Source organism: Macaca thibetana, chromosome 10 (assembly GCF_024542745.1).
Source record: "Macaca thibetana thibetana isolate TM-01 chromosome 10, ASM2454274v1, whole genome shotgun sequence".
In the NCBI taxonomy this organism is placed as follows: domain Eukaryota; kingdom Metazoa; phylum Chordata; class Mammalia; order Primates; family Cercopithecidae; genus Macaca; species Macaca thibetana.
This window is the reverse complement of record NC_065587.1, coordinates 87,460,549-87,483,161: the sequence shown is the minus strand read 5'-3', so window position 1 is coordinate 87,483,161 and position 22,613 is coordinate 87,460,549. Positions and strand designations below refer to the sequence as shown.

General features: G+C 44.0%; 1 protein-coding gene across 3 annotated transcripts in view; it reads right to left on the bottom strand.

The window, feature by feature from the left end:
* Nucleotides 1-4,509: 4,509 nt before the first annotated feature.
* DTD1 (D-aminoacyl-tRNA deacylase 1) overlaps nucleotides 4,510-22,613 on the bottom strand; it is a 333,903-nt gene continuing 315,799 nt past the window's right edge. For all 3 annotated transcript variants that reach the window (XM_050745423.1, XM_050745424.1, XM_050745422.1), the window contains exons 6-7: nucleotides 18,257-18,428; nucleotides 4,510-5,055 (exon numbers count right to left, since the gene is read on the bottom strand). In XM_050745423.1, coding sequence (XP_050601380.1) covers nucleotides 18,276-18,428 — 153 coding nt within the window. In that variant the 3' untranslated portion in view covers nucleotides 4,510-5,055; nucleotides 18,257-18,275. The remainder of the gene's footprint in view (nucleotides 5,056-18,256; nucleotides 18,429-22,613) is intronic.

Below are 22,613 nucleotides of genomic sequence, written 5' to 3'. Positions count from 1 at the left end.
ACTGACAACTTCTAAAAATATTCTGAAGAGGCCGGGCGAGTGGCTCACACCTGTAATCCCAGCACTTTGGAAGGCCAAGGCGGGTGGATCACCTGGGGTCGGAAGTTCGAGACCAGCCTGACCAACATGGAGAAACCCTGTCTCTACAAAAAATTAGCCAGGCATGGTGACGCATGCCTGTAATTCCAGCTACTGGGGAGGCTGAGGTAGGAGAACTACTTGAAGTTGGGAGGCAGAGGTTGCAGTGAGCTGAAATCGCACCACTGCACTCCAGCCTGGGCAACAAGATCAAAACTCCATCTAAAAAAATTAAATAAATAAATAAATAAATAAATAAATAAATAAATAAATAATTCTGAAGAGAGGGGACAGAAAACTGAACATGTGAAAAAATCCCAGTTTCGACAAGATGGATCCCAGACACTGCAGACAGCCCAGTTAGATGTGGGCTCCTAAAATCATTCTAGAAGAGATGATTAAACAGATGGCTCATGAGCCTGTAGAAAAGAACACAGTGATCATTGGAAGCCAGAATGAATTAACAAATAACGCATTGTGCTGTACTAATAGTTTTTGACAGGATCATTGGATTAATCATCAAAATACTGTGAAAATAGCATGGCTTGATTTCAGCAAGAATGGGCAACATGGGAAGGAGGAATGCAGGTTGGATGGGAATTGAAGTAATGCACCTATTGATCTGAAAGAGGATTCCAAATGGAGTGCCAGCTCTGTCCTGTGAACTGTGTTCAGCCAAGACTTAAGAGACAGAGAAAGCATGTCCAGGGATGACTTAAAGCTGAGAAGAATCACCAAAGTGAAACTGGAAATATTTCAATAGACCAGACCACAGGCCCAGCCCAACAGGCATACGATCAGTTCTTCTTTTGGTTCTTCACTGGTGGAGGACAGTGGTTACATGGAATAAACCTGGAGGTTCAGTGACCTGCAGATGCAGGCTCAGTGGGAGCCAGAGATATGATGCAGCCACAGGAATGGGGACTGTTCACACTGTGCTGAATTTGAGCCTCCTCTTCCTTTAGCCCTTACGACCATGCTCCAAGTGGCAAGCCCTGCCTCCTTCTGACAGATGAGGGAACAGAAGCGTAGAAGGCTGAATAATTGAATAAACTGTCCTGAGGCCATGCAGCAGGTCAACAGCAAGGCCAGGATTAGACCCCAAGTCGTGCAACCCCATGGCCTGTCGAGACCACACCACCACTGCCCACATCGCGGGCCTTCGTCACACCACATTGACAGAGCTGCATCCCGTTCTCCAGGGTCGCTCTTCACATCACATGAGAAACTGCTGAAGAACTAGAACAAATCAGCCTGGAGAAGACAAGAAGTGGGGCATGATAGAGTCTAAATGCATTATCATGACTTACAAGATCTCTGTGCTCCAGGCCTTGCTCACCTATGAGGTCTGTCCCTGTTCCTCTACGTGCTCCCTCTCCCCCCAAGTCCAGTCCTACCGACCTGCGAGCAGATGTCGAAACGCCCCTCCTCTCACAACTTGTGGCAGCTCCGCCGGTTGTTTCACCCTCCTCTCTGCCCTACTGTCACCTGGCCAACTCTTCCTACCGAACTCTGCTCCCTTGGGAGGCCACCGTTTCAGACCCCAGCCTGGGTCCAAGCCCGTCTCTCTGCTGCAGGGGACTGTCAGCTGTGGCGTCCTCCACAGACCACCCCTAATGTATTTCCTGCTCAGTGATGGAGCCTCTAACTCATCCACCCTCAGGGAACATTCAAAAACAAGTTATTTTTAAGGCCCCTACAAATATTAAGCATATTATCAAAACTAACATAGTAATTTAGATTTAACGAACCTAAAATACTGTCATTGATAGATACTTTCCTAATGGGAATTTAAGGTTTTGTTTCCTAGAACCTCTAAAAATTCAATACGTTGGTGTCTGTACCCTAGGAGAGAATGAAAACCTCGGCTGCGGAAGACACACTTCCCTCAAAACAGGGCTTTCCCTCTTCCTTTCTCAGGCAGCCAGTGGGGAGCTCTACTCTTGATTTATTCCATGTTTTCTGAGATGAGGTTCTTTCACTCTATTTTTAAAGGACCCAAATCAACAATGAACAACAAATTAAGAATTCTTAAAGTGCCTGGCTGAAAAACGGCAGAAAATCTGACAAACCTGAGACAGAAAATATTGCCTCTCTGGCTTTAGAGTTACTCAAATGATATCATATCAAAGGAAACAGGGTGTTTGTGGAACTGTTTGTTCCTTATGATCAAATCAATGAAATGCCAAATTGTCCACATATACGTCAGCTGGTACCCATCTGAGTCAGGACACTGCTTAGTAGGGAAAATGTCCTCCCTGGGACCACTAACCATGAGGTGCTGCTATGGACGTCCAGCCCCCAAAGATGCCTTTATTTGGTCTGTTTTGTGTAGCCACAAGAGCTTGGTCTCCTATAAAGTAAACCACGAAAGGCAAGATTAAATGGGTCCTGCTATGCAGTGTTATCGGCAAGCACTCTGTTTAAAGTCCTGGGTCTGTGATCTGCCAAGACTTCTCAGAAAAGCCATACATGGTACGATTCTCCTCTCCCATCCTCATTCAAATGAGTTTTAATGGACAATAAACAGTATGCTTTATAAATAAGCAGAAAGCAGGAGGCAGAGAGGTTGGGAGAGACGTAAAGACTGAGAGATTTATTCTCCGCAAGAACGCCACCCAAAATCTAATTTTAGTTATTGGTTCCAAAGGAACTAGGAAAGGACCTTCAGGAGAGTAGATGGGGGTGGAAATTAACCACCTTTTTCAGGCAGCTGCAGATATTATGGGGTTTCTTCTTGAGCTTTCATTTTTCTCTATAACCTGGCCCTGTGGTTAGATCTGACCCTCTTAGGCCAGACTTTGGTGTATTCTCTGCTAGTTCTCTGATCCCAGGAGTTGAAAGTGATTTTCAGGATGATGGAAAAGCTCTCTTCAATCCAAAATGTTTACAAAAGTAGTAAACGTTTTCTTTTACCATGTTCCTGCGTACTGTGAGGGCGATGTTTTCATTAATCAAAGATGCCCCCTCACACACATAGGCTCAGAACTTCTGCTTTGGAATTTCCACTTTTGAATCATGTTGTTAGAATGCCAGAATCTACGTTAATGCAACTTACACCCGTTGCTCCTATTTTTTGTCCTGACCCAGCTTCTCTTCCACATCTTTCAAACATTTAGAGTTCTCCTCCCAGACGAAACAGCCCCAGCTCCTTCAGCTCTTCCTTCCCAGATCCTTCAGCAACATGACCACATGGTGCTCACTCTCTGGTTTGTCTCTGTCCCTTTAGAATGGGAGCCAGGAACTGGGCTGGGACCAACAAAGGCCTTTAGCATTTCACCAGCATCCAAATGTCATGATCTCTATGACAAAGGTCGTATCTCTATGCAATCCTCATTACCCCTTTCTACAAGGACAGGCTGCAACTGTTCAATAAGCATTAACTGGTGGCAATAAAATGCTGTGGTGGGGAAACATGACAGCTATCCAGCAAGCCAAACCCTACAACTGAGTTTATCAACGTGTGTAGGTTCAAGTAGCTTTAAAGTGAATTTGAATTCACTCTGTAAAACCCTGCTTAGATAACTCAAACAGCAGAGCTTCTGGGACCTCACTGCCCATACAGTTTAGGGAGCTGGCCAGGGTCTGCATCTGAGATGTAATGACTTCAAATCTAGAGGTTTAAACCATTGTGAATTATACTGGACCATCTGAAATGGTTTAGAACAAAGCAATCTGGCAGACCCTTTTCCAACTCTATATTCCAAGAGATGTGTTTTGAGCTTTTCTGTTTTCTACATTTTCTGATATATTATCATTTGAAGTAGATGACTGGGTCAGACTAGATGGATTCAGAACTTATTATAAAGGTCACGGAAGACAGAGTTTCAGCATTATAAAACTCACAAATAAGGATGTCTCTTCTAGATACAAAAATATTTTCCAGAGAGGATATATGTGAGCATTATTAGATATATAAAGCTATTAAATCATGCCAAAAAATGACTACTCTGAGTGTGCCACCAGTAGACTGAAATTTAACTGAGAAATTACTTTGGCAGAATGTGATTCTTGCTTCCCAGAGTGCTGGGTGTGGTGACTTGGATACATGGACAACCACGTAGCTACTGGATAAATGGTATCTGCACCACCCACCATGCCTTTCTCCACCTCCCAAAGGTGGATACACCAGATGTGGCTCCACACTTGGTCTCAGAACACTGTGGCCATTCTGAAACTGGACTCGCTTCTGACCCACACTCCCTTTTCCTGACGTCTCATTTCCAAGTACGATGTCGTCAATTGTAAACTGGATGGACAGGCTCCCACCTGGCCTCAGGAGCCTGTGTGGGCCAGTCAGAGAAGGCCTCTTGCAAGAGGCTTATTTGAAAAGAAGTGTAGATATGCACAGAGAGAGGTCAGACACACTGCATTTCTATGGACATCATCGTTATGCAGAAACATAGCAGAATCTGTTTGATAATAAAGTGGTTTGTTGAGATTTAGGATTTTATTATTATTTATCTTTAGAAAAAAGAGAAAATTTACAAGATGCAAAGGTCTCACACAATACATTATCACTGATGATTGCTCTCTTGACACTTCAACAAGGGCCCTGGCTTATGAATCAGCAATAAAAAGAACATGGACAGTGTGAGTGTGTTGGAGAACCCCTGCCATGGACACGCAGAATACACCACAGTGGACTTGATGACAAATGACGCTAGGCCAGCCTGTTCCAAAAGCAAGCCAAGATGTGGTAGAAACCAACAAAGCCTTTCTGTGGGGGCACAAGCGCATGCCTTCTACCACGTGCGCACCCACCCCCCGAGCCACCGGCAGTGCCCACTGCCTCATTCCACACAGCAACAACAGAAAATGACAAAACGGTCCTTTGGTGTTTTTTGCAGAGCCATTCAGGTTCCCAACTTCTTATTTCTGTCTTCCTCTTCATGTTTCAGTTCCAAATTCTTAAAGTAGTGTAGGTGCTTAGCATCTTGAATTTTTCAGGGTCCAGTTCTGCCCAATGATAACACACTAAAAAGACCAAAGAAGACATGCTATTAAGAAGGATCCCAATATTTGCCTTCAGATTCTATTAGCATAAGCATGTAAGAGTAACAAAGTAGCTGAAGATATGTTTTCAAGCTCATACAGCAACACCAGCATCAGTGTATCACTTCACTGTAAAACCTGCCGTGTTGCCATGTATAAACCCCAATATCTTCTCCTCAAAGAGTCTCCAGTTCATTACAGCTCCATTCTTAGAGCAAAAGACACCAAGCCAAGTATCTGAAAACACTTCTAAATGGCTTTTGCATCAAAGAGAAGTCACCAGGCAAATTAGAAAATATTTTGAAGTAAATGAAAACACAACATATCATAATTTGTGATATTCACCTAAGGCAGGGCTTAGAGGGAAATTCACAGCATTAACTACTTATATTAGAAAAGAAAAAGGTTATCAAATCAATAATCTGGGTTTCTACCTTAAGAAATTAAAGAATAAAAGCAAAGTAAACCCAAAACAAGCAGAGAAGGAAGAGAATAATAAGGAGCAGAAACTGATGAAATTTCAAACAGAAAAAAGCGAGAGAGAAAAAAGAAAAATAAAAATATCAATAAAATAGATAAGTCTCTGGCCAGACTTACCCAGAAAAGAGAGAAGACACAAATTATCAATACCAGGAATCAAAGAGGCAACGTCAGTACAGACATTACAGACATTAAAAAGATAAAAGGAATATATCATGAGAAACTTTAGACTCACAAATTAGACAACATAGATTAAATGAACAAATTCCTAGAAAAGAGATATAAAAGCATCATTTCCAAATCCTTTTAACAATGAGGGAGGTAGAGGGATGGGGAGCTTAAGGAAGTACAGGGACAGGGAATAAACCAAATGCTTAGTCTTGTGATATTTTAAATACCACTCAAAGGATGCCTGACTCTTTGGTACAGAAGTCCACGTGTCTCAGGTTTCCTTTTGTAATTCTGAGGCTACAACAAAAACCAGCTAATATTGCCAAGATCTGTGATGCACGCACTTGTCATCCAAGAGTTAAACTAAATCTAAAGCCTAACAGAGGAGTTTCTATTCCCTCAGATCTAGATTCTAGTTGGATGGACTTCAGTAAAAGCAAAAGATTTCAATAACAGTCGGTATGCCATGGCAGTGCCATTTCCATGGATGTGCTTCCTGATACACTCAGCGCAGGCCAAATTCTTAAGAAAGGGTTGTATCACAAGCAGATGCTTCCATAGACTAACAGCTCTCGTTCCCCTCCGCAGCTGGATAGCGAAGTCCCTGAGCATGACATGAGAAAGGCAAGCTGGAACCACAGCTAGCCCATGCTCCGCAGCTCTGTCTGCCACCATGTCCCCAAGGCCTACCCTCGTACCCCCAAACCCACCTGTAAGAGTCCTGCACACCTTCCTAAGAGCTTTCTAAAAGACAACCAGTGGGTGGAGAACAGACAACATCATTCCTGGGGACCATATTACTTTCAGTTTTTAGTTATTAGAAACAACTCATTTGTTATTATATTATGTGGATGATGTTAACCCAAATTAAGGACCTGGGGACTATTCATACTTCTTTCCCTACCTTCAATACCAATAACTGAAATTATGGAATTGTTCCCCACAATGACCTTTGAGAAACGTCATCTTCTTGGCACAGATTAAAATCTTTGTTTTTGAACTTAAGATGAGCTCTGGGATCCTGGATGAATGTATTTTTCTTTTACATTTACTTTAATTAAATATTCTACAATATTCTACATTTTTAATGCATTGTGATAATAAATTTAGTCTTCAAATATTTGATGTGCAGATGGAAATTATAAAGCTCACAGTAAAAGAATGACCTAGAGAAATGTTCAAGATATTCTGTTAAATGATAAAAGCAATTGCAACTTTGTAAAGTTAGAGAAACAGATGTAGAATTATCTGTTTAGAAAAACTGTTCCAAAACATTATGTTAATAATAATCATCATAGAATGATAAGGTGGCAGATGATTTTTATTTTCTTCTTCGGGTATTTTGGCATTTTTGATACTTTCTATGAGTGAGCGTTAACTTTGTAATAAAAAAATGGCTTTCAAAAGAAATTTTATATGATAAAGATGATTTAGAAATTTCTATTCCCTACTAGAGAAACACAGAACTGGAAGGGATCCTGAGTTTTGGCCAATGGATTCTCAAAGGTTTTAGGTAAACTTCCTAGGCATAAGAACTTTAGAAAGCATCTAACCCGAAGGACAAACCATTAGGTATACCTTTAGAAATAAGTGTGCTACTACCAGGAACACGAATGGGCTGGCCTAATCATAAGATCAGTGTTAGTACCATGAGTGATTTGTAAACTACATACAAGAGAGTTTTGGCCAGCAGTGGACACTGTTCCAACCGAAAGTCACTGCCCACTACAATACATGGATTGGTCAATAGACATTGCTCTCTATTTCTAGTCTCACTTGCCAAAAATGTCTCTTCCTATTTTCTTGAACTATAGAATAACCCAGGAGCCAGGGTGCTGGCCACCAACCGGGAGTAGCTGGAGACCATGCAGCTCACATAGCTGTAAGCATGAATGAAGAAGGTGGGAGTGAGCTATGTGTGAGGTCCATCTGCCAAATTAGAAGTGCTGAGCACAAGTCCTGTTCAAGCTAAACACATGGTTCTCCAGATAAGGGTGGACCACTGAGGCTTGAAATTCAGAAACCCTGGATAAGGGGTAATGTGCCTCCCTCTAAGAGCTACTGAAGGGATGATGTCTATTTCCAAATGCATGTACGTCACTTGAGCTACTGAGGACAGACATGACCCGGAGGCTGGGGACACCTGACAGGCAGTAATAAGAGGTGCCTGATAACTGAGCACCACAATTTCATAGTCTTATGAAAGAAGCTAGGGGAACCACCAGTTTCCTCCACCTGCTGTAGTTCTCTTTTACTGTCGTCAACCACCAGGGACAGTGAGGAACATCTCCAGTGAGGACAGCCCAGGACCAGAAGAAAGGAATCCCTTCACAGCCCATGTAAACACTAAATCCCTCAAAGACTTCCAACTGACCCACTTCTGGCTTCAGACCATTTAAGCAACCACAGGATGCAAGTGCTAGACTTAGAACACACACATGCCATAGATCTGTTCTCCAAATCACTGTTAAAAGAATCAATATTTTTTTTACCTATTTATTTCAGGTCTTAGCTGGTAATCGTGTCTGAATTCATTTACCTAGAAAAGTAAGGCTGTTCTATGCAAAAACATGAGAGTTGCTGGGAAGTTATCAATGCAGGCTTCACTCTGACCTTCTAGCACTGTTAGATTCCAGCAAGCTCCCTCCACTGAACTGTCAAAGCAGAGAATCTCTTCCTTTGCTTGAGAGCTGATGGTCCTGACTACACAGATGAGAACATGAAAATAATCATTCCTAATTATGAACAGAAAGCTTAATGCAATGCAATAAAACAAGCATGGGGAAAAATTCTTGTCACCTGAAAGTGGTAGGAACAAACTCTGATAGCAATTGGCTTTTATTTTTTGGCTCTAACTTATTCTCCCATCTATTATTTCCCATGTATATTGTATGTGTATATATATATATATCTCAAAGTCTTCTTCTTTTTTTTTTTTTTTTTGAGCCAGAGTCTCTCTTCATTGCCCAGGCTAGAGTGCAGTGGCGCCATCTCAGTTCACTGCAACCTCTACCTCCTGAGTTTGAGCAATTCTCCTGTCTCAGCCTCCTGAGTAGCCAGGATTACAGGTGTGCACAACCACACCTGGTTAATTTTTGTATTTTTCATAGAGATGGGGTTTCACCATGTTGGGCAGGCTGATCTTCAACTCCTGACCTCAGGTGATCCACCCACCTTGGCCTCCCAAAGTGCTGGGATAACAGGCATGAGCCACCACACCTGGCCAATGTCAGTCTTATAGTACAGAAAGTGGTTCAGATGATAGCGGTTCAAAATCATAACTTGATCCCTATAGGTTGGTGCTGTTTAGTTGAATTTTCTGCAATGATAGAACAGCAGCCACTAGCTGTATATAGCTAGTGAGCACTTGAAATATGGCTACTGTGACTGAGAACGTGAATTTTAAATTTTATTTAATTTTAATTTACATCTAAATAGCCACATGCAGCTAGTAGCTACTGTATTAGGGCACACTCTAAATTATTTGTAAGCCTAGCTCTGCACCTTAGCAATAGACAGAATCACTAATCATGGCCAGCTTCTTGCCAACTTATTTTCTAATAAATAATGGAGGTGGAAGCCTGTGCATAGAGAAAATCCAGTCCCACTACTGGTAAAGTAACATAACATGCCTACTCTGCATCAGTGAGGAAGCAAACCAACCTCATGGATAGCAAAAATCCAGAATGACACTTAAGGTTGGAACAGTAATCTCCAGGTAAGAAGAAAAAGAATGGGGCAGACAAAAATATTTGAAGAGATATTACTTAAAATTTCCCAAATGTATTGAAAGGCATAAAGTTACAGATTCAAAGTCAGTGGACCCAAAAAGATCCCCAGAATCAGACTGGGGCTCTGACACAGATGTTGGAATTACAAGACAGGGAACTTTTTAAAACTATGATTAATATGTTAAGGGCTCTAATGGAAAAGTAAACAACATGCAAGAACAGATGGGTAATGTAAGCAGAGAGATGGAAACTCCAAGAAAGAAACAAAGGGAAATAATAGAAATCAGAAACACTAACAGAAATGAAGAATGACTCTGATGGGCTCATGAATAAATTGGACACAGCCAAGGAAGAATCAGTGAGCTCGAAGACAGTCATTACAAACTTTCCCAACCAAAAATAAAGAGGAAAAGAATGGGAAAAAAAAAAAAACCAGACTATCCAAGACTGTGGAGCAATTGCAAAAGATGAGCCATGTATGTAACTGCAATACCAAAATGAGAAGAGAGAACAAAGAGGAAATTGTGGAAGAAGCTAGGGGAGCTAGGGGTATTGAAGTATTAATGGCCGAGAACTTTCCAAACTTAATGACAGACATTAAATCACAGATCCAAGAAGCTCAGAAAATATCAAGCAAGAACCACACCTAGGCATGTCATATCCAAACTACAGAAAACCAAAGACAAAATTTTGAAGAAGCTGGGGGCTGGGGGTGGGGTGAGGAGAACTCACCTTACCTACAGAGCAATAAGAATGAGAATTACAGGGGACTTCTCATAAGAAACTGCAAACAAGGAGAGAGAGGAATAAAAATTTAAATATTGAAAATGTTTAAATATTTCTTTCTCTCTCATGCCTTGGAAACTCAAAGCTGCTCCTCTAGGGCTGTGAGGCTCCTAGGGCTCTTTCTGTTTCTAAAGAAAGGCAAAAAAAAAAAAAAAAAAAAAAAAACACCAGTCTAGAAGTCTATACCAGCAAAATTATCCTTCAAAAACAAAGGAAAGGTCGGCCATGGGGGCTCACTCCTGTAATCCCAGCACTTTGGGAGGCTGAGGTGGGTGGATCACTTGAGGCCAGCAGTTCGAAAGCAACCTGGCCAACATGGCGAAACCCTATCTCTATAAAAAATACAAAACATTAGCCAGGCGTGGCGGTGCATGCTTTTAATCTCAGCTACTCAGGAGACTGAGGCACAAAAATCGCTTGAACCTGGGAGGTGGAGGATGCAGTGAGCAGGGATTGCATCACTGCACTCCAGCCTGGATGACAGAGTGAATGAGACTCCATCTCAAAAAAAAAAACTATTTAAGGTAATGACAGTGACAATGTATTGAGTGAGTATCGCATATGTTAAGTGAAATGAATGATAGCAATGTCACTGGGAATAAGTACACTGTTGTTATAAGGTGCCTGTTACAAGTGAAGTGGTAGAGTGTCATTCAGGGTGGACTTAGACTAATTAAAAATGTATACTGTAAACTCCAGGGAAACCACTAAAAAAAAAAAAAATTGGTTAAGTTAAAAAAAGATAACACTACCCAGAGACACAGCTAGTTTTATACCATGAAATACCAGCACACGGATGTGAGAATGTGGTATGAATGCTGATACAGGGAAGCAAAGCGAAGCTCGGAGAATGAGAGGAGTCCCTACCTTATATGGCGAAAAGAACAGTGAAAAGGGATTGAATACCTTTTCAACAGAAACACACACACACACACACACACACACACACACACACACACACACACTCAGCTGCTCTAGCTCATTAGGAAGAGGTGTGTTCAGCAAGGACGTATCTTACTATTCAGACAAAGGTCACATTGAAAAAGCAAACACATGGCAGCTTCCAAAACACTTTCTTGTTTGGTTTCAAGTGTGTTGCCATTTGAAGACAGAAATGTGGGGTGCCAGTCAGGAGCACACTCCTCTCGCACCCTCATTACAGCGGCTAAGTCAATACTCAAATGGGGCAATCCTTGACCCTGCAATCAAATCAGAAACCACATTCTTTTAGTGAGAGGTGGCCCTAGCGCCTTTAGTGGTGGCCAGAAAGGAGAAATAATAGAGCTGCATCCTCATAGAAAACCTCGAATCCTCCCAGCAAGGTGAGAGAGCCTGAAGGATTGAGACAGAGGACAAAAACACAAGTTAATTTTAGCAGTTTCATGTCCACTTGGTAAAATAAGAAGCAACATTTGCAATGTGATAGAGAAATGTCGATGCTCTGGAAATGTCCTCTGAACCATGAAGGGTTTTGAATCATTTTCAAAGAAAAATATGCCCAAGATCATGCAGTTTCTCATTCAATTTTCTTTTGCCTTTTCTTTCTCTCTCGTGCCTTGGAAACTCAAAGCCGCTCCCCTTAGGGCCTGCCAGATTCCCTAGAGATCTTTCTGTTTTGAAAGCAAAGCAAATGAAAAGTGCTGCTCCCTTCATCGTCAGGGGGTTGCTGTTGTTCTGGGGACCAAAACAAATGCCAGGGTCACCTTCTATCTGTCACTATTTAATCCAGCTCTCATAGATATCTGAATATTTGGTGGTGATTTTGTGGCCTACTGGGATGACAAATTTCATCAGAAGGGACAACAAAACCCATGGGCAACAAAAAACCCCAAATACATCATTGGAATACCAGTTGTCACTTGGTTCTGGTCCCATTTAGGGTCTTCAAATCCAGGAATATGGCTAAATTCTCGGAAGCAGGAGCACCCAGCCCCGCTCTGGTCCTCTGCTAGTTGTGGGCAGCTCTGAAAGACTCCTCCCTGCCTGGACATCTGTCCATGCCTGACACTGTCACTGCTGACTCTGATGTAAAGAAGTACAACTGGATGCCTATGGTAAACTGTCAATAAATGGTTTTCCTTGTGCATTTTGTCCAAAACACAGACAGTACCATATACATTGGTATAAACAAAACGTGGCCTCTGTCTTTTCATGGGCCGATCTAAACTTGTTCATGAGCCTCCATGCGCTGAGTAGCAATAGGGGGGTTCATGAGCATACAGACTCCATCTCACCTTAATGTCAACAGTACTCTGGGTCCACAGTGTCCTCCATGGCAGGGTGGCTGGTGCGGCTCGGCACCTGGGTCCTGGCACTGCACCACTGAGGGACGGCGGGCTACTTGAAGTTTGGTGTCTCTTGCTCAGGGACCCAGGGCCCTCTCTGGCTGACCTGGCCTCGTCTCAGTTCTCACCAGCACGTTTCACTTAGTCTCAGGTCTCATTAATGACAGACCCCTGCAAGTCTCATCCAGGAGGCCAGTGGAGGTCACAGCTGAGACCTGGAGGGACTGTCAGGGCTATGAAGAGCTGAGACCATGACCCCCGACCTCCTGAGGAAGCTGCGCCCTCATGGCCTCTGCAGCAGGCTCACCTCACCACTTCTACCTAGGACCCACAGTCAGCCACAGACCCAACAAAGCTTTCCTCCACACCCTCCACCAGGCAGAGGCGTGGAGCCTTCCCCACCCCACAGCGACGCTGGGCAGCACTCTCACAGGCCCCGAGGCCTGACGGTGTCTTGCCACCTCACTGAGTTGCAGCTGCCTCCTGGAGCCCTGGAGCCACCTGCACTGCTCTCCCTCCAGAACCTCCTTCACGGCTTCCAGGTTTCCTGCAACCCAACCCCCATTCCCCCACTCCAAGGATCCCAGCCTGGAGCACAGCCAGAACATGCCAGGGGCCTCCAGCTTCTCCTCCATCTGTCCCTCTGCTGCTTCTCACTGAGTCTCCTAACCTGAAGGCTGAGGCCAGCCAGGAACTTCCCTCCATCGCCCTCTTCCTCCCCTTTTGCCTGCCTCTTCCCAAGTTCATGGCATGGCTGCAGTGAATTTGACTTATAGGGAAGGAAGGGGAAGGAAAAACACAACTGCCTGCTCCTTTCCAAACACTGCCCGTGGGGTCTGCTCCCCCTGCTGCCTCCCCTCTGTGGCTGGCCCTGTTTGGCTGATTCACAATAGCACCACTGACCCCAAGTTCTATCCTACCCAATCTGCACTACCCTGAGAAGGAAATAAGTTTTTAAAATGTCATTAATGTGAGAGAAGCAAGAAGTAGATACCTACGAGTCCATGAGAATTTCCCTCATAAACTTAGATGTTGGGAAAAAATGTGCAATGTTCACGCCCTTCTCCTGCCCTTCTTTTTATGTGCTCAGTTTTCCTTCTATGAGCATGTTCTCCTCTACGTTCTGTGACACACGCAGTCACTGTCCCCTCCTCTGCCCATGAGACCCTTGGGTGTTTTTCTTGCCCACAGAATTAGCAAAATTACTCCCAGGCTACCCAGGGTCCATAGAACACTAACATCCATGGTGTATTCCCTACAGGAATTACTCTGAGGCCAAATCTAATGCAAATAGAAGTCTTTAAGTTGTTATGTTTTACAAGAATTTTAAAAGTAACAAAACCCTATACCCCTTCAGAGATTAAACCAAAGATTTTCAAAGCGCTGATCAGATATAAAGCAAAAATCAAGACATTAAATGTATAAAATGTATTAAGTTAATAATACAACCCAGGAAGGAATCGGTTAGGTGGTATTCGAATTTTTTTTTAATTTAATAATAAAAATTTTATTTGATAAACTACAATCTAGTTATGAAAAACAACCATTAACTCCTTCCATATCTCTTTTTTTTTTTTTTGGTAGTTTCAAGCCTTTTTTTTTTTTTTAATACTTTAAGTTCTAGGGTACATGTGTATAACGTGCAGGTTTGTTACATATGTATACTTGTGCCATGTTGCTGTGCTGCACCCATCAACTCGTCAGTACCCAACAACTCGTCATTTACATCACTTGGACTCGGGAAGGGGGACATCACACACTGGGGCCTATCATGGGGAGGGGGGAGGGATTGCATTGGGAGGTATTCAAATTCTTTAAGCTGTTTTGAAAATACAAACCTCCAAGGCACCTGTGAATTTGCGTGTGTGTGTGTGTGTGTGTGAGTGCCAGTGTGTTTAGCTTGGTAATCTGGGTCTGGTTGCTAGGAGACAGGGGCTTGTATGTTTCTCCCTCTCCCATTCATTAAGCTCATGATGGGAGTCTAAACATTCTAGTTGTTTGTTTGTTTTGTTTTGTTTGTTTGTTTCTGAGACAGAGTCTTGCTCTGTCATCAGGCTGGAGTGCAATGGCGCAATCTTGGCTCACTGCAACCTCCACCTCTCAGGTTCAAGTGATTCTCCTGCCTCAGCCTCCTGAGTAGCTAGGACTACAGGCGCATGCCACCATGCCCAGCTAATTTGTGTGTGTGTGTGTTTATTTTTTGTAGAGACAGTGTTTCATCATATTGGCCAGATGGTCTCGATCTCCTGACCTCGTGATCCGCCTGCCTTGGCTTCCCAAAGTGCTGAGATTACAGGCGTGAGCCACCATGCTCAGCCCAAGTTGTTTTGAACCTGTTGTTAAGGTCCCAATTCACTGCACGAAAGGCACAGTCTTCAACAGAACTGGAAGGAGAGACATGGGCCATGCCTGAGCATTAAGGCTGAGAAGCTGCCCTGAACCCCAGGAGTGGAAACTGCAGTGCCCAATCTGTTTTGCTTCTGGACCAAGTAACTACTAAAACTTGGATGTCAATCCCTGCACCTTTCATTCAAGGGACAGGAGCAGTGCTGGGATGCTGTCTCCGTCGTGCTCTGCTGTGAGCCAGGGAAGCCTGAGAAAACACAGAGACATGGCGGGGAGGGAACACGCCTGCTCCGGCCCTGCCCGGGCTGCTGGGGCCAGTTCCAGGCACCATGACTTCCACCTGCCTGCCTTCCACAAAGCACTGCTGAGGGAGATGAGTTTTCCTCCAATAGGAGAAAAACCATAGAACTTATTCACTGTCACCCAAAAGTCAGCAGGATGGAGATAAGACCTCAATGAGTTTCTGAATTACTGCTCAACCCACTTAACTAGCACAACTGAAAAAGTATCTTAAAGGGCCACTCTGTGCTCTGTCTTCACTTAGCACATTTCACTTCTTTGGATTAAGGATTTCTGGACAGATTATAAATCAGAAGCACTAGCAATATTTGTGATGCCAAAACTGACCACTAACTTCAAGCAAATTATCATGAAGTTTTGGAGGGGCGGGAGTGGAAGTTTTATGTGACGTCCCTTCCCTCTGAAGCACGCTTCAGTGTCCCATGCATACATACATGAGATACATAAGCCAAGGCTGGTCACCACAGTGCTGTTGTCTCCCTGCACAACACTGGCAGGAAAACACAGTGATGAGGGAACAGTCAAGAGGACAACAGGACTCGCTGGCCAGCCCCTCCCCTAAAACCATCTATGAACCAACAATCCACCCTTCCCGAGCTCTCCATTCTGTTCCTCTCGTCTGTGTATCTATTTGGGAGCCGGTGCCACTGTGCCCAACTATTACTAACGAATCTTTTTAAACATTTTTTTTAAGAGACAGGGTCTCACTCTGTCGCCCAGGCTGGAGTGCAGTGCTTCAATCATGGCTCACTGCAGCCTCCAACTCCCGAACTCAAGCAATCCTCCCACCTCAGCTTCCTGATTAGCTAGGATGACAGGCAAGCGCCACCATGCTCAGCTAATTTTTTTTTTTTTTTTTTTTTTTGTAGAGATGGGGGTCTCACCATGTTGCCCAGGCTGGTCTCAAACTCTTGGGCTCAAGTGATCCTCTCGCTTCAGCCTCCCAAAGCGCTAGGATTATAGGCGTGAGCCACCACACCTGGCCTAATATATCTCACTTCCTGGTATTGTGGATCCTAAAAGCCGTTTCATAGGTACACTTCTGACCCTTGCTCTCTTTCAGAAGAGAAAGAGAAGGCTGAAGACTACCTTCTGGATGTTCTTCTATCACAATTTGGTGTCTCCTGGGTGAATCCTGTCTCCTAACTTGGTTTTAACCACAGTCTGTGAGCTGAAGGCTCCAAATGTATGTCTGAGACCTGGCTCCCCAGCTCTAAAGCCATAGACTCGGCAGACCACTGGCATCACCAGTGGCTGCCAACAGGCACCTTAAACACAACACACCCAAAATAGGTGCCATCAGCAACCCCCGTCTTCCTCCCTCATCCTTCTGGATGTCTCCTCTTCCAATCTAATCAATCTCCAAGTTGAAATGATTCTATTTTGTTTACATCATTCAATCCCACTCTTTCCCCTCTGCTCCTAGTACAATTTCTTCCCTGGACTTGTGCAATCACTTCCTAATAGGCCTATCTGCTTCCAGCCTCACTCCCCAAAGCTGCTAGAGTGCTCTTTATAAACTCTGTGTTTGATGATGTCACTTGTATACTTAAAACCTTTCAGAGGTCCCTCCCACCCCAGGATAAAATCCAAATTCCTCAGGGTTGCATATCAGACCCTATCCAATCCAGACCTCCTATTTCTCTAACTTCAGATATACTCCCTGCCCTCCCACTCCACTTGGCACTCAACACTCCCACCATTCTGCAATTCCTCCATTCCCAAACTCTCCTATCCTTGCCCCCCAACCCCCAGATAGCATTTGCACTGCTCTTCTCTTGGCTCAGGCAGCCCTCCCCTGCCCTTGCCCCTCATCTCCCTCCCCACTGCCACTTGTCCTTCCAGGTCCTGTCCCAGGCCTCTGAGGGGCCTCCCCTGACCTCCCATCTCCACCCCACACCGGTTCACACTCCTGCCACATGCACCGTGCTGCAGTGTAACTGTTCCTATGCTTCTCCCTGAGCCTGTGACCTCCCTATGACAGGTCCTGGGTCCCTCAAATCTGTGCCCAGTATTTGGTCCAGTGCCTGGCAAAATAAACAGTTTCCCTGGGGGAAGAAACTAGGCACAGTGCCATCAGATGGCTGCATCACATTTTCAAGGCCTCTGATGTTCAGGCAGGGAGGTGGACTCTGTGCTACAGTGAGCCACAGTGATAAGAATAAAATGCCATTTTAGGAAAAGTAAACCGGCAGTACCACACAGGTACTGTGAAGGATTTTGGAACACAAGGCAGGTGATGATGAGAGGAGGCCGCTGAGATGGCAGTGCCCTTTGCTGGGGCGGCTAAGAGCAGGAAGGCAGATGCGGGAGCACAGGTGGACTCTGTGCATCTGTGTCTGGATTCTGCATCCACGAGTGCTCTGCACAGGCAATCACAGCAGCAGCTGTGGACTGGCATAGGCACCCAGGGAAGGTGGCACAAACAGGTTCCACCCCCAGGTGGGCACCCCAGGCCTGTGAGTATGCCACCCTCCTGCATCTCAATGAATAAAATACAATCTTATTTGCTAACTGATATGGTTTGGCTGTCCCCACCCAAATCTCATCTTGAATTGTAGCTCCCATAATTCCCATGTGGAAACACACACGTGGAAATTATGGGAGCTACAATTCAAGATGAGGGACCTGGTGGGCGGTAACTGAATCATGGGGGCAGTTTCCCCCATACTGTTCTCTTGGTAGTGAACAAGTCTCACAAGAGCTAATGGTTTTATAAGGGGAAACCCCTTTCACTTGATTCTTTTTTTTTTTTTTTTGAGATGGAGTCTTGCTCTGTCACCATGTAAGAATTGCCTTTCACCTTCAACCATGATTGTGAAGCCTCCTCAGCTACATGGAACTGTGAATCCATTAAACCTCTTTATCTTTATAAATTAGCCAGTCTCAGGTATGTCTTTATCAGCAGCGTGAAAATGGACTAACACACTAACTTTTGTCTCCATCCTAGAAGGCAGCGGATTTAAGGAAGCTATGGATGAACGCCTGTGAAATGAATGAATTCGACCTCAGCAGCTATTCCCTCCTATTCATTGCTGCTTCCCCAAAATGTGGGAAGACGAAGCCAAGCAGGGAAGCTCCTACCTGAATTCTGCCTCCTGAGCTACGGCTCCCGTTCAGAGGACACGTCACCCTCCGCCCCGCTGCTGGCACTGCGGTCTTCTTTTCGGGGAGTGTTTCTTTCCTTGCTTGATTCGGAAGGTCCCTTAGCTCTGGTCTTTTCTTTTCTCTGCTGCTGTTTTTCAAGCTTTGACAGCTGATTAAATAAAAATAAAAAAGAATATTTTACAAACATAAACACATGCCTGTGTATCCCACACACCAGTGACTTCTCAGGTGGGAACCATTGAGAAGGGTTTTTCTGACAACCTGGCAGAACACAGTGGTTCAGATATACCAAATTATACACGGAATGTTTCTCCAACAGGCACCCGAGTCACTGAAACAAATCATTAGTAATAGGAGTAATCACTCTCAGACTTTTCCCCGACCATAGTTCAACCTGGCACACAGTATGAGGGAGTGGCCATGCCACAGCCTTCTTCAACAGCCTTAGAAGAGCTCCATACACGAAGGCTCTTCATCTCTTACTTTTGTCTTTGATAGTTTTCTTCTCATCAAGTTATCTTCTACTTGTTGTTTTCTTTTCTTTTTTTTTTTTTTTTTTTTTTGAGACAGGGTCTCACTCTGTTGCCCAGGCTGAGTACAGTGGTGCAATCATGGTTCACTGCAGCCTCAACCTCCTGGGTTCAAGTGATCCTCCCACCTCAACCTCCCAAGTATCTGGGACTACAGTGCATGCCAATTTTTCTGTAGAGACGGGGTTTCACCATGTTGCCCAGGCTGTTCTTGAACTCCTGGGCTCAAGCAATCCACCCATTTCGGCCTCCCAAAATGTTGTGATTACAGGTGTGAGCCACGACACCACACCACTTGTTTTCTAAAGAATGTTCAAAACACGTCAGTCTTTGCTGAAGATTACAGAGAAGGCTATGAAACAAAGTGCATTAAGCACACTGAATACCATCTCAGTTTTCAGTTGGTTTGAGACTGAAGCCACACTCGCCTGCAGCCGAGGCACTGAGTGCTCCCAGCAGGCTGTGTGGTGGCGACACTCAGGGACGCTGGCCACCGGAGCCTTCTCAGGCTCCCACCAGGCCAGCAGGGGACACGCCCCTGATGTCTCACTCAAATGGAACCTGGGCCCACTTCTTCCCTGAATAGTTCTTCAAAGAAAGCATCAGCTGGATGGCTGAAAGAAGCTTCCATCATCTAACACTGAGCAGCAGCCTGGCCACTCCAGGAAAGCCTGCTGAGAAACCCAGCAGAGAAGACTGGCCAAGTTTTGAGCCACGGGATTTTCTTAGACCAAAAAACAAAGAGACAGCAATACCCAGTTTTATCTCCCTCCCAGACCAAGTCTGTGAACTTTTTCTAGTTTACATAAAAAGAAGGAAACTTATTGAAGGGCTGACTTCTCCCTGCTGGTCCCTGCCCCACATCCCAAGACACAAAGACGAGTCACTTCCCCCAATCTGCCAGATCATTTCTTCCACTATGAACAGACTTTGAGTTAACCCTTTGAGAGATGAACAACTCAAATTTATTAATAATTGACTTACAGTAGTGGTCCCCAACCTTTTTGGCACCAGGGACCGGTTTCATAGAACACAATTTTTCCATAAGATGGGGGGACAGAAGAGGGGATGGTTTCAGGATGAAACTCTTCCATCTCAGAGCATCAGGCATTAGTGAGATTCTCATAAAAAGCGTGCAACCTAGATCCCTCACATGCACAGTTCACAATGGGGTTCTCGCTCCTTTGAGAATCCAATGCCACTGCTGATCTGACAGGAGGCGGAGCTCAGGCGGTAAGGCTCACTCACAGGCTGCTCACCTCCTGCTGTGCAGACTGGTTCCTAACAAGCCATGGGAATTAGTACCGGTCCCTGGCCTGGGGGATCGGGATCCCTGGCTTATTCTTTCCTACTCCCCATATACCTGAAAAGCTGTAGAATACAGCTAAGTTTGGTTAATATGCTAATTAGATTTTGTGAATGAGGACATCACTTCACCTTTGACTCAGCAACTCCCCTGGATAAATTTCCACTTGTGTGCATAGTGGGGGCTTCTAACAACAAGCACTGTAGTGTCATTTGTATTTGCAAAAACCTACAAACAACCCAAATGTTCATCAACATTAGGAGGACAGATACATGTAATGTGGTCTGGCAATACTGTACAGCAGATCTACATATATCAAAATAGCCAAGTCTTGGCCAGGGGCGGTGGTTCATGCCTGTAATAGCAGCACTTTGGGAGGCCAAGGTGGGCGACTGCTTGAGCTCAGGAGTTTGAGACCAGCCTGGGCAACACAGAGAGACCCTGTCTCTACAAAAACAAAACAAACAAAAAAAAGAGTTAGCCAGGTGTGGTGGCATATGCCTGTAGTCCCAGCTACTGGGAGGCTGAGATGGGAGGACTGCTTGAGCCCAGGGGGTTGAGGCAGCAGTAAGCTGTGATCGTGCCACTGCACTCCAACCTGGGTGACAGAGGAAGACTGTCTCAAAAAAAAAATTTTTTTAATTAAAAAAAAATAGGGAAATCTTGAAAATCATGTTATACAAAACAAATTTAGCTTCAGAAGGCTATATACAGTAGGATTCCACTGACACAAAATAATACTCTATATTGCTAGTGAGCTCATGCAAATACACTATGGCCTAGAAGAATACACGCCAACTTTAACACACTAGTAAACATGGAGGGGAAAGAGGAGAATGGGATCTTAGTGGAATGAATATATACAGGCTTCAACTGTAACTGTCAACTTTATAAGAACAAAACCAGATCTAGAGCAGAGTTACTAATCAGTGCAGTCCACAAAATGCATGTGACACCTGGACCAGCAACAGTAAGATGTTCGTGTCAGAATGTAAATCAACACACAGCTTCCTTCATCAGCAAAGTATTGTGAGAGATTTCTTCTCAACTATGAGCTCCGTGGTGTAGCTGACTTCATTCTGGCACAAAATGAAGGTTGCAGTGAGCCGAGATCACGCCACGGCACTCCAGCCTGGGTGACAGTGAGTGTGCATACACATGTACACACGTCTATAAATACTCAAGAACAGGTCCAAGTTAGATGCTGAGAAAGTACAATTCTAGTTTTAAAAAGTAAGATGCCCTCTCAGTTTTGTTCTTTGTTTCACCATGGCCTGGTAACAAACAGTTCGTGCAGCAGCACTTTAAGTAGGAATGAATGATCTGGAGAAAAGATGACAAAAAGCTAGCATTTTTAAAATCTGGGAAATGGCCACACAGAGCTGCTTATTATCTAGTTCTCTGTAGTATTATTTTTCAATGGACAAATATTTTTCTCTTTACTATTCTGCCACAGGTTAGGAGGAATTTCCTGCATCTAAAATAACAGACTTCTTTCCTTTTGTCTCTCTTCTGTTGTTAAAATGCTCTTTCTTTGATGAAATGATAAGGACAGTATGCAGGACTCCTTCTGTCTCATTCCCTCTCTTGCGAACTGATTTTGGATTTTGCAATGTGGATATATACCTATTACTACTAAGCTGTATACTTACAATGGTTAAGATAGTAAGTTTTATGTGTATTTTACTATAATTTTAAAAATTAAGCAATTTTGGAAATCATGAAGTCAGCAATCCATGCTAGACTCCCCAATTTCTTTTTGTTTTCTATATTCCTGATTCATAAAATCCAAATATCTGGGAATCGGTGTTCTGCAGTAACTTGTGATAAGCTGCCTTCTGCTGCCAGCAATTGACATTTTATATTCGCATCCATGTGTTCATACTTGCATGTCATACGTGTGTGCAGATGCATACACTGATACACACATATATAAATACTCATGAACAGGTCCAAGTTAGATGCTGAGAAAGCACAATTTTTAAAAAGCAAGATGCCCTCTCAGTTTTGTTTCTCATCTTCAGAGATAAAAAAGAAAAAAAAAAAAAAAAAAAAAAACGTAAAATGTGAATATCAACAGTCACAAAACTAAATAAACCTCCCTCCTGCTAAGATGTAATCTCGTGCAAGGGCCTTTTTGTGACCCAGCCTGTTCTTCACTTTGTACTCTTTTATGCTATTCAGAACGAGATCCGGAGAGGATGATGGGGACTAACCCCAATTAGCACAGCCTTCTGGAGGTTTCTCAGCTCCTCGTAGTGTCATTCGACGCTGTGCTGAGGCAGAGGCACAGACACCACAGATGCAGAAACGTCCATCTGACCTTCCCCTCCAACCCCGCCCCCTCCCGCCAACTGCCAGCTTTTAAATCACATGTGATAACTATTTAAAAGACAGGCACAGCCCACATTTCTGCCAGCAATGTAATGCTGACTCTCTTACAGTATTTATCTTAAAACAACCCAACCACATATGGCTCCATGCCGCAAATTCAAGT